Below are 12,909 nucleotides of genomic sequence, written 5' to 3'. Positions count from 1 at the left end.
ACCATGCGGGCAGACAGGCCGCACAGGGTTCAAACGCCTGCTTTATCACATGGGCCCCGCTGAAGGCCTCACCCTTCACACGACCCTGCCAGGTGGGGCCCCTGCTCAACCGGCAAGACCAGTGGATTCTGAAATGAAACCGAAAACAGACGAGGCAGACAAACGCTTTGAATGGCCTATAGAAACACCCATGTGAGCCTCGCGCCCGCGGACAGGCATGGACTGACGGGCTCGCCGCCCTAAATAAAAGATAACCCCTCTCCATTCAGTGAAGGGGGTCCCAAATTGGCAGGCGGATTATTGGGAGCAAGACGCCCATAGTGGCAGGGGGAAAACCCACTAAGAGAGAGCAAGAGGAAAGGAGAGAACATAAAGAGAAAGACAGACGAGGGAGGAGAGGAGCATAGAGCCGGGGGGGGGGGGGCAGCGCTGTGAGGAAAATGAGAAAAGGGCGGGTGGAGGAGGAATGGGGGTGCAAGAAAAGAGTGAGAGAAGGAAGGAACCAGGGATGGACAGGAGTGAGAGCCCAAAAGGAGCACCGTGAGAAAAAGACAAACATGCATCATACAGAGGCCCGCGATGTGCATGTGGGAGAGTGTGGCGGCGGCGGCGTTTAACTCAGCCGCCGCCGTGGATCCTTCACAATTACCAGCAGCTCAAGCTTCAGCCGGGACCAGCAAGACGGTGCGCGCCTGCAGCCTGACATGGCGTGCAGTGCCGATCAGAGGCAGCCCTGCCTCCATGCATAGCGCGCCGAGCACGTCCCCCGCTGGGACCCCGTCGAACCAAGAGGCAGACGCCGGCTCCCGGCACCAAGAGCTCTGACCACTTTACCACCGTCAGCGTTTGAACTCCTTCTAAAAATACTCCGTTTGTCAGGGGAAATACATTTCAAGCCAATCGTATGACAAAGTAAGCAGATGTGTGTGTAGCAGGAAAAGGCCTTGCTCACTTACACGCGAAGGCAGGGGTGGCCCACGATTGCTCATCACGCGACAGCACGCGCTCGCCAGTCAGAATGTCGTACTGCCGCGTCCCCCCGGTCGGCATCAGTTACCAAACTCCTCCTGCACCTCATTATACAGCCTTTCCTCCCCATTCCAGCCCCTCCCATCAGCTGACCTTCAGGACTTCCTTATGAACTCAAAGGCTCATCGTCTGTGGTGTAGCCTTTACACTCAGTGTGAGTAATGCCTCATTGTTGTGCTTCAATCTTAATCGCCCATCAGGACGACAGAGGGTTTATTAGTAATGGTGGAGTTTCACAAGCCCCACCCCCAGTGCAGCATCACACTCAAGCACTAGGCTGCGCATTTTGTACACAAACTCCCTCCATCTACAACCCCTCACCTGGGCTTGGCATCCAGGCAACCCACACACACACACACACACACACACACACACACACACACACACACACACACACACACACACACACACACACACACACACACACACACACACACACACACACACACACACACACACACACACACACACACACCCCCACCTCGCAGGCCCTCTGCACAATACGGGGTCTAGAGAAGGACCCGGAAGGATTCTGAATCCCCACAAACAGTGGGTTCATCCACAGTAAGCCTCCACCCCATGTCCCAGTTGTGAATTTTAGTCCCAATCACTTTCTTCTAACCCTAACCAAATCACTTTCCCCACCAAGTTTCATTCTCTTAAATAAAAATCCTTTGTCTCTCTTCCTTTGTACCCTCCTCCTGTTTCCATGGTTACTCCCCTCTCTGCTCCATCTATCTCTCCCTCCCTCCGTTTCCCTCTCTGCCTCTCTCACTCCGTTCTTATCTTTCTCATTTGGCTTTCATCTCTGCCTTCCTTCCTGCTGCTGTATCCCAGGCCCTCCCCTCCGCAGCTTTTATCTCCCCCACTTTCATGTCCTTCACCTCTCTTTCCCCTTCAAGCTGCCATTCCATCACACTGTTTTTTGCTTTACTTACCCAAAGAAAGTTTCTCTCTGCCCCATCCAGCCAGCAACCCCAAAAACTCCCATCCCTGACCCAGAGACCACTGATGCTGGTGCTTACCAGCAATGTCATGGTGTTCCTTATGATGCCATTTAACCCAATTCTGAAGCATGACAACAGGCCTGCAAAATATTATGGGGTCACAAATATGCAGATATGGCTCCATTTACGCAGTATACTCAATGCTTCAGCATCAATACTGGGAGTTCAATGATTTCTGTCTATGGAACAAGGTACTGTTACAGCCCTAACTCTTAAAAGTGGCCACAAGAACAAGAAAGGCACATCCGGTCTCAAATTTGAGTTCCTCGCATTTAGGACCGGAAGGCATGGTATTGTGGCTGTCCCTGCAAAGGTGAGGACAGAGGTGATGGGAAGAGCCTGTCAGACCAGCCCTGGCCATGAGTGGCTTAGCCCGGTGTGACCTTCAGCCCACGAGCACACAGTCACTTGTCCATCCAGTGGGAGAGAATACCAGCATCACGGGGGACAGGAGGGAGCCGCTCACGACGGCCCGGGGGGTTGCGTTCCAGCATCTCCACGTGGGAAGCAGGCAGGAAGCATCCAAGCGCCTGCCTTTCCTCCCCTTTAAAGAGCCACCACTATTCAGAGAGGAGAATAAAAAAGACCTGAATAGTGGAAGAGAAGAAATGCAGTCCCAGGAGGGGGGTGGGAAAACAATGAGAGAAAGACAGGAGTGAAAAGCGGCCAAAGAGAAAAAAGGAGGGAGAGAGAGCGAGAGAGAGAGAGAGACAGAGCAAAGAGCAGCGAGAAAGGAAGGCGCTGAAAGGGAAAATGGAAAACCAGCATGTTCTGAAAGACTGGCGTGTTTCTGTGGAAATAAATGAGTGGTGGGGGGGGGAGAGAAACCATGAAAGGGAGCACAACTGACAAGACGAATGGACCGGACCGAACACTGAGCCCTGACTGGATCCGAACGGGTTTGCTGGTAATCGATATGGTGTCACAGCGGGGCCACCTCTGCAGCCCAAATGCTCTATTCCCGGGTCCTGTAAGCACCGGCACTCTGGATGACGCCCATCAGCAACACCTGCTCTTCATGTCTGGGGCCCGTTCAGGTCTGTTTTAAGTGCCGTACTGAACGACGGGCAAGTGAGCGCATGTAGGATTGGGGACTCTTAGCAAAGCATAAAGGAAATACAGAAAGAAAGAAAAAAAAACACAAAAGGGCAACTCGTTTCACCCCAACTCCTCCTGCATACGAGCTTGGGAATGGGCGTTATAAAGGAAAGAAGCATCTAACATGCTGCATCATGAAGGCCGAGCGATCCGGCCTGTTTATCCAATCAAACATAGTATAATTTGAATTTTCCAACGTGGTTCCGTTCTTTAAGCAGAAAATACAAAAAGACTCAAGCACTGCAAGTACAGCAAGCAGGCCCAACAGACAGCTATTACACATGCAACGCGTTTTCCTTTTAAAGAAAACAGGAAAAGGAGCCATTTTCAAACAAGGGGCGCTGTCGCGTCTCCACTCCCGCACTGAGGAGGCGTTAACAGGAACCCAGAAAAGGCTGAGGGTGGAGACAGTGCAGGGCAGCTACACAAACGGCATCAGAGGGCACTCTGGGATACTACTGTTTTAGTCAGAGCTATAGAGCCACCAAGGGCCCACATTCTGAACAAAGGAAAAGAAATAAACACACACCCACATAAACACTCCTTCCGTAATTACACAGAATCCTTTACACAGATCTGAATGCAAATTCAAAATTCAATGCAAGCATATAGGAAAACTTACATTCACGTCTGCACGTCAGCTACTAAAAAACATCTGTATTTAGGTTCACAAGACTTCAGTCTAAAGCGCAACACTTGCAGGAAGTGCCCCCATGTATCCTGGGAGGCCTGTGGACACAGGCCTGTTCTTCCCATGGAAAAGTTCAACCTAAGGAAGATTCCCTAATACAGCTTATCACAGGAGAAATTATTTATAAACCCAAAAAAAAAGAGAGAAAAGCCTCCATGCAGGCCTGCTGGTGTGAGAGGATGTTGCTTTTTGTATCCTGTCCCAAGAGAAGGTTATTTATAAAAACAGCCAACATATTGTTGACCATGACTGACAAAAAAAAAAACAAACCAAGAGTCACTCCAGAAAACAAGTCGGCAGGGTATTTTTTTGTTTTTTAACTGCACTACGGACAGATGTCAATTGGGATCTGGCACCAAGGGGCTTCGCTATCAAAAGTGACTTCAGCTACCCACACTGGAAACCTCCCAGTCCTGGTGGTGCTCCATCATTGCCCGCTTCGCCCTACTGGAAGGCATCATTTCATGGTTGCTGATCTGGTGCTAAACAGCGAAGATGGGATGTGGGGTCCACCGTAATAGGAAATGCTAACCCCCCCCCCCAAAATCCATTTTGACAACAACCTAGCTGTGACGGCAGGCAGTAAGAACCGCCAGAAGCTCGGAGAACAGTCAGAAGACCCCAGGTTCTAGGATGCACCTCATCTGTAGACCTCAAGTGAGCTGACATACTCTGTTCTTATTTTTCGTGAATTAGTCATTTTTATGAAAAACTAGAAAGGGCATCCCCTGAAGAAAATATGTAGCTGCTGTGTGTATCAAAGTAGAAAGACAGACACTGAGAAATAAAAGGGTGAAGAAATGACAAATATTTGCTTCAGCAGTTGAGTGCTTGCTTAGCTCTTTTAATCAACTGTTGAGTCTATATAAAACGTTTGATTGTTGTAGCTTTAAATCATGAGAGTAGGGCTGAACGATTTGGGGAAAATGTATAATCACAATATTTATGACAGATACTGCAATTGCGATTTGATTTACGATGAATTTTTTTTAAACCCAAGCCTCAGTTCATTACTCATGTAATAGTTTTAAAACATGACGCAGCATTACCACATTACATACCATCAAAATATTAACTGGTCTATTCTAAAGCAAGAGTGACAACTTAAAGATATGAATTGCTACCAATATGTATTTATTACTTTTTCTAAATTAGCAGAGAACAATGAAATATAAAACAATTATCACATCAACTGTGACTGTGTTAAGTTAAATAAAGTAGTAATAAAAATAAAACAATTCCAGTAAGAAAAGACGACAATATGGATCCTGCAGCTAACGCTGCTCAGACCCCTAATAGGACCTTTCTGTAAACAATCTCTGACCATGAAGTACAGAAGTAATTCACTTACAGCTCAGCAGCAGAATCAATATTTTTTCTCACCCCGAATGTAATGTTTTCCTTGGGTTTCATGTGTTTGTGGGCGTATACGCAGTTGCCGTGGGCCACTTCTGATTGGTAAGCATTAGTCGCACACAAGGAGCATGGCACTTCTGATTGGCGAGAATGACTGTCACACATTAGGATGGTATGAATTTGCAAGATGATCTCAAACCCTGGGTCAGTGCTGCATAATGCATATCCTAAATTGCAGCCTTTGCGATTTGCTAATTGTGTTGTTTAAAAATGCGATTCCAATTTGAATTAGATAAATCGTTCAGCTCTACATGAGAGTAATACAAATCAATGGATTTATATGGAAGGATGAATGAAAGCATAAAAGAGTGAAATAGATGATCGTAGGGAGGTTAGCATCAGCGCTACTACGACAGTGAACATAGCAGTAATTGTAGCACAAACATTCATATTAGCATAATGTTAACATAAGCATTAGGATTAATGCTAGCATGAACATTACCATTATCACCGACGCTAGTACGAATGGTAGGATTAGCATTATTGCTAGCATTAGCAGTACCAATACTACAACTATTAACATTAACATTACAGACCATTAGTCCACTAACACTGACCTCTGCCTACAAGCAGTCATCACCATTACAATCCATTAGAACACTATATTGACCATTGGACCACCACTGGACTGCTATTACACCACCATTACTGACTATTAGACCACCAAAAGAAAGTAAAAGAGCAGGGAAAAAACAATGATGCATTTATGTTATGTATGACAACCTAATAACATTTAGCAAATACAGGCAGTCCCGCAGTTATGAACAAGATCCATTCTCTAATTCTGTTTTTTAGATGAATTTGTAGGCAAGTCAGAAAAAAATAACACAGTACACAATCTTAATTATACAGTAAAAGTAACTACCAGTGTGGGAAAAGTTACTTTTGAAATAGGTTACAGACTATAACACCTGTTAAAAATGGAAGTAACTTTTGATTACTTTGTCAAAGTAATGATACAATTGATTACTTTTCTAACAAATGTTTTAAAACTGGGCAATAAAGTTGTAAAGTCAAATTTATCCCAACAACTTTTCTGACCAACGTAGTCTGCAAATGTGCCACAGTAGGGCTGGGCGATATTACTGTATATCAATATTATACCGTGCATGCGCAAGTCACCAGGGCATCAGATGAAAGGCAAAACATTTGGCCGAATACCAGCTTTTCGGTACTATACGGACGTTCCTTTACACCCAATATTTGTTAAACAGATTAATAGTATGACTAAAATATTGAGGCATTTTCACTCCCAAAAGTTCAGCATATCCTTATGATTAATAAACGTGTCGGACTTTAAACCACAAAAAGTATCGCCACCCCATCGACGTTTTTTTTCCCCTTGTTTATCCGCAAGATCCCCTCTTTTAAAAGATATTGTGGCTGCTGAGCTGTTCCTTTCTTCACTGACACTTCAGTGCAAAACGTACTAAGGTATACCAAGCATAGTATACCAAAACAGCCTGATGTGGTGTACTCCGCTAACCAAATTTAATGAAGATCACTAAGTTTTGGGTGTCGCAAAACGCATCCCATTAATATTTTAGCTGTACTACTAATCTGCTTGGGTGTAAATTAATGTCTGTATAGTATCGAAAAGCTGGCATCCGGCGAAATGCTTCACCTTTGATCTGAAGGCCTGGTGCTTACTGCGCATGCAGCATATAATATTGATATGATATCGCTCAACTATAGCCACAAGAAATCATTTCTGCATGGTGAAAAGACGCAAAGCAACAAAATGAATTATATTGTGTGTGTGTGTATATATATATTTTATATATATAAGCTTTTTATAAAGAAAGAAATATATATTCGGATGCAACCTCTAATTACAAATTTTGGTAATACTTTACTTTAGAGGGCACAAACACTGAGTAGTAACTCAGGTACTAGTCATGAAAAAACATAGTAGCTATACAAGACAAAAGATGCATCATGATTTATTAATGACGAACAAACTTGAGATAAGTATTTCGCTTGTTCATTATTTGTTCCTTCAGTAGTTCCTTCTGTAGCTCAAAAAGGTTTACAGATTTACGATATAATAAATACAGTAACTGCTTGAGGTAAAAGATGCCATCAATAAATCAGTAACCAAGTATGTAACTAAGAATGTTTGTTGTTAATAAATATGTAATAGCATATTACATTATTTGTGCCCCCTTCAAATAAGGTGTTACAGTTGCTGAGAAAAATGAGGGTAACAGATTAATTTTGTAATTTCATTACTAACGCTGTTACATGCAACTAGTTACCCCAACACTGGTAACTACATATGGTACGGTACTATACCATACCTCTAGGTGATGAATCGCTGAAGTCCTGCCATGTTTTCACAAGCGCCCCAAAGTAGTGCGTGTGCAGATTATTATGAACCATTGTATTTAATCCAGATTTAAAATAATGGCATTTATGGCAGTCCATTCGTAAGTACAAGCCGACTGTAAGTATGAGTCATACATAAGTCAAATGTCCTTAACCCAGGGAGTGCCTGTAGTTATAGCATTAGGAGTTGTGAAAAATGATGGATGAAAAAGAAGGGATGGACTAGGGTTAAACAGATGAAAGATGGCTGAATACTTCTGAGCTGCCCCCTGGATGTTTTCATGTTTATGTTAGATTAACTGAATGGGAGCAGTTTGAAAAAAAAATCCCCTATACAAGTCTATAGGAGAGATTTGAGACAAAGAGCAATGAAAAAGGATGCAGGTGGAATATCAAAAATAAAAACACAAGTACATTTTTCCTTAAGGAATGGAATATTGGCGTGGTGAAACAGAGTTTATATAGTGGTGCTTTTCCACTGGCATAAAGGAACCAGGCTGTACTCGACCCGTACCGCAAAGACATTAGTTTTGGTGTGGTTCCAACTTGCTTCAATTTCCCACTGAAGGGTCGGTTCAGTAAAAAAGTGCCTGGGTTGGAGAGTGCCAAAAGCAGAGAGATGTTTAGTTACTGTTCACATGGGGTACATCAAGATTTACTATGTGCTAATTTCCACTCAGAAGACTTTATTAATCCCAGAGGAAATTGCTTACATCACGACTGCACAATCACACATAGACACGAAGACAAGAACAATAAAGTATAAAAATAGGAATGAATTGTCAAAAAAAGAGCTCTGTTAAACATTCTAATAAAATAATAAAAATAAAAACACACTGGTGGTTATGTTACCATCTAATGCTACCACAATAAGCGTTAGCTTGTGTAAATATAAATTATAAATCCATTTCGTTCAGCCATTCTCTAGTATGTTTTTTGGGCAATACTATATGTTACTCATTATTAGTAGAATGCACTTTTTTTCCTTGAGATAATGCATGCATATCGAAACAGATCACCGGTATCTCTGTGCATTTTGGCAAATCAGATTGTGACGACAAAACCAGCCTGGTTTAGTCACGTTTTTGGTTTATTCGTACTTTCATGTCAGCACAAGTACAGGTCTGGTACGGCTCGCATAATTTACACTGGAGAATGGACTCTTTGCGGTATAGCTCTAGTATGGCTTGGTTCTTGTTGGCAGTGAAAAAGCATCATAGGTGAAAAACTGTAGGAGGAGACTGGTGCTAAAATTTTGTGAAGGAAAAAAAGGCAAAAATCGACAAAGGGCATTTCCAGAAAAAACGTGTGATCGCTATGCACATCAAAGTAGAAAGACACTGAGAAAGGATAAAGAAATGACAAATATTTCTGCTTTGTTTCAGCAGCCGAGTGCTTGTTTAGTGCTTGTAATCAGCTGTTGAGTCTATATACAAAGTTTGACTGTAGCTTGCAGCTTTAAAACCATGAGGGTAATAAAATCAATTGATTTATATGGCAGGATGAAGGAAAAAATAAAATAGAAAAGAAATATAGTAGGGAGGTTAGCATTAGCACTACCATGACCATTAACATTACCAGTAATGCCAGCACAAACAGTCGGATTAGCATTAGCATAAACATTAACATAAATATTAGCACTAATGCTAGTACGAACAAAAGCAATAACATTAGTGCTAATGCTAACATGAATGTTAACTAGCTCTAATGCTAGCACGAACGGTAGCATTAGAATTAGCAAGCATTAGCAATACTGCTACTATGACTTAGCATTACAGACCATTAGACCACCAAAAGAAAAAGAAAAACAGAAAAAAATACTGGTGCATTTATTTTAGGTAACTTAATGAAATTTAGCAAACATATTATAGCATTTAAAGCATGGATAAAGTCTAACATGTAAGACAGGGTTCCCCAATTCTGGTCCTGGAGAGCCAGTTTGCAGATTATCCTGCTCAGACACATCTTAAATCAGCTAATTAACTGGAGGTGGGTGCAGACTGACACAACAGTGGTCTCTCACATTGGGGTGAGCTACGTTTCTCTCTACCATGGTGGACTCTCAGTACAGCTTCCCAAAGCCAAATGCCTGAGATTTATCTGTAAGGACAACCTTCAAACCAAGTCAAAGTACTTTCCCTGACAAAAAAAATTATAAATTTAATGTTAAAAGCAGCAGCACTGTAAAATTATTACAAGGGACCATGAACAGGGCTGACGTGTATCGCATGTAACCAAAATGTAAACTGCTGAGCTACACGGGAGTCCCCAGCATTGGACGCTCCTGCCAGGAACAGCCCCGCTGTTAATCTTCCACCACAGTACCTCAACCTCACCTACTCCTTACCAGTCAATTTATGACACAATTGCTGACCACTAATTCACTTAGCACCGGCAAAGCTGTCTTTCTCCATGTACTGTAGTGAATGACACCTTTCTGTACAGAGGTTACTTCATGTCAGCTCCACGATATTCTACACCAATGACCTTTCCTCAGAACAGCAGCAATGAAAGCAGAAATGTTGCTCATGGCCAAAAGTATGTTTAGCTTTTAATTCCCTAAATGAGCAAGAATGATCTGAATGCCCTTAAACATACACGAAAACAGACAGTGATCTTCTTGTGACTTTTTCCCCATTCACTGTGAAAACCAGAACCGCTCAAGCTGTAACTGTCACGCATTTCTGAGTACCTATACCCCACAGGTGCAGTAACAAGCACTGGTTTAACTCATCCTGAATGGATGAGGCCAGGATGTGATAATATGCCTATTACAACTGCTGGAAAGTCATGCCTATAATACACATGGTTCAGTCTCAGCATCCACTACATTATCAAAACCATACCTCATATGCACTGAATTTATACACTGAAGCACAATAAAGGATTCATCGAATATTGCATACAGCAGCAATCTGCAGGTTATTTAATGGAAAACAAATGAAAGACCAGAGAGATAATGCACACTGAGTCACCAAGAGGCATGATTATGGTTATATCCTGCAAGACACGTAGGGGTTGCATGACATCCCCAATGTAAAATACCTCATAAACAAGCAGACACAAACAGCCTGACAGCACGAACGCTGGTGTCAGACTGCAAAGGCATGGATGACATTTGTAAAACGCGGACAAGAAGCCTCCAGATATCGGATCATGTCAGCCGCAGCTGCTGTGCTTGCCAACCAAAACTTGATCTTAGTTTTTATGTTCTTCCACTCAGAATGTTTGGTGATGACTTTGCCTCTTCCTACAAATACCTATTAAATCTCACAGTCGCTTAATTGTTCCATGATCACAATTAGCATCAAACGACATGGTTAGTGTACCTTATCAGGAAGATGATTTCTTCACAGGATTCCTGAAGGGCTTTACTAGCAAACACACCTTGTAGTGTGTCTAACTGAAGTACTCACCCCCATCAACTTTATACACACCTTTTAGACTTGTCAACTCGCACCATTCACTCTGTAGGCCTTCAGTTATCATAGAGGTGTGCTCATAGTACACTATACTTAATCATGTCTCATTAAACCAAAACATATGCAAAGCTCAATTAAACCTTATTAGACTAATGATTCATACAACAGTAAAGCAAACACTTCTATAATCTTCTATTAGGGGGCTACATCATACTGGCAATATAAACCACACAGGGACTTTTTTTCTTCCCACAAACACACCCTAGTATTTCTGTGCAAACAGTGTGTGTTATATTACTTTTAATACATGACTCCGTTGCACAAACTGACAGGCAACAAAAGAAACCCTACTGAACCAGCTCAAAACACTCAGTTCATGGAAAAGACTCCTATATAACTCCTATATGCAGCCACAGAACAACCAGATTAGGTTGTGTGTCGCAAGTTTGATCATTTATATGAATGTGCCAAAACAGGTACAACATGTAAATAGCCGTGACAGCAAACTCATGGCAAGCAGAAAGGCGTGCTGTGGTACCATCAGAGAGCACACACACCTCCCAAGCTCAAGAGGCAGCTACAGAGAGATGGAGAACACCACAGATCTGATGGCTTCATCCACGTACGAATATACTGCCTTTCAAAGCACAGCCCTTAATGCCATCTGTTTGTGGCATTAGAGGAAGTGAGTGTGAAAAGGCAACATGTCAGCTGTGCTCACTGACCCAGTTCATGTGTGGGTTTAACAGCAGGACTCCCAGGGGCCAAACAGCACAGCCTGTACATAAATGTGCCAAAGAGCTCTTCCCTTGCAAACACATAGGTTCATCTGACACTTGGGGAGGGGGGGGGGTAAATGGTGGTCTGCGGTTGAACCATCTGATTGATTGGCATTGCTGACTTATCTCTCAAGTCACCTCCAGATGCAGGTGAGTCAGCCCGAAATACTGCTGTGTGTATTTCAGGATGGTTTCCAATGGATGGAGACACGGACAGATGGATGGACACATGGATGGATGGAGCGAGCCTGAGTAAATGATCTGAATGGACAAACTAATGAGCCTAACATGGTCACCATCAGAAAAAAACCTTTAACCATCGTCATCGAATCAACACCAAAGGACAAACGAGGGCAAAATCCATTTGGGTAATGAAACTCACACAGGTAAGATCACCCGTGATTTGAAGCATATATCTGAGCCAGGCCAAACGGGGCAGCAGAAAATGCTGGATATATATACAGTAACACTACAGTAAACTTACTACTTGTTAAACCAGTTCGCGTTTTACGTTAAATTTGCAGAATCCAGCTGCTCTTCTTCCTGGAGACAGGACGACAAGCGTGTTACCTGATCTGGGAAAATAGTCTTTTTGTTCCTATATGCTACACCAGTTATCTTGTTGACTACTAAATATGTAATTAACAAACCACCTATTCCCTAACTAGACGAGCAGGTACAAGTAACCCAATGGTCACCCGATTCCTCACATTCGTCGACGATGCAAGTTAGCCGTCTCGCTAACTGCCACCAAGACGTCTCATTTTAAAACAATACCGCAGTGCTTACGCAGGTCGATATTTAACACAGCCGCCACCTCGCCTACTATGGTTGACTAATAAGAAGTAAACTTAATGACTCTTCGCGTTAGCATTTAGCACAGCGCCGGTTCGGAGCGCTAGCGGCTAACCGCGCTAGCCGGGGATCACCGCCACCTGCTACTCACCGAATGGCCCTTTAACTCACGCATCCCTGCAGCTTCCCCTACAAGACACCGGAGTGGCTTCCCATCAGCTTCGCGGAAAAGAGGCAACTCTCCGGCCACTCGAAGGAGCCGCCAGCCCTCCGGAGGAGCGAGCTTAAACTTTTTAAAGGGCTTCCGTCGACAGAGACTGACTGACCGGCAAGCACCACGTCCT

General features: G+C 43.3%; 1 protein-coding gene across 1 annotated transcript in view; it reads right to left on the bottom strand.

Annotated features, from left to right (window-relative positions):
- znf710a (zinc finger protein 710a) overlaps nucleotides 1-12,909 on the bottom strand; it is a 23,044-nt gene extending 10,135 nt beyond the window's left edge. Inside the window, exon 1 of the mRNA XM_048972567.1 lies at nucleotides 12,717-12,909. Coding sequence (XP_048828524.1) covers nucleotides 12,717-12,740 — 24 coding nt within the window. The 5' untranslated portion in view covers nucleotides 12,741-12,909. The remainder of the gene's footprint in view (nucleotides 1-12,716) is intronic.

Source organism: Brienomyrus brachyistius, chromosome 13, assembly GCF_023856365.1.
Source record: "Brienomyrus brachyistius isolate T26 chromosome 13, BBRACH_0.4, whole genome shotgun sequence".
NCBI classification, from domain to species: domain Eukaryota; kingdom Metazoa; phylum Chordata; class Actinopteri; order Osteoglossiformes; family Mormyridae; genus Brienomyrus; species Brienomyrus brachyistius.
Note: the sequence above shows the minus strand (reverse complement) of the source record. Positions and strands in the feature narration are given on the sequence as shown.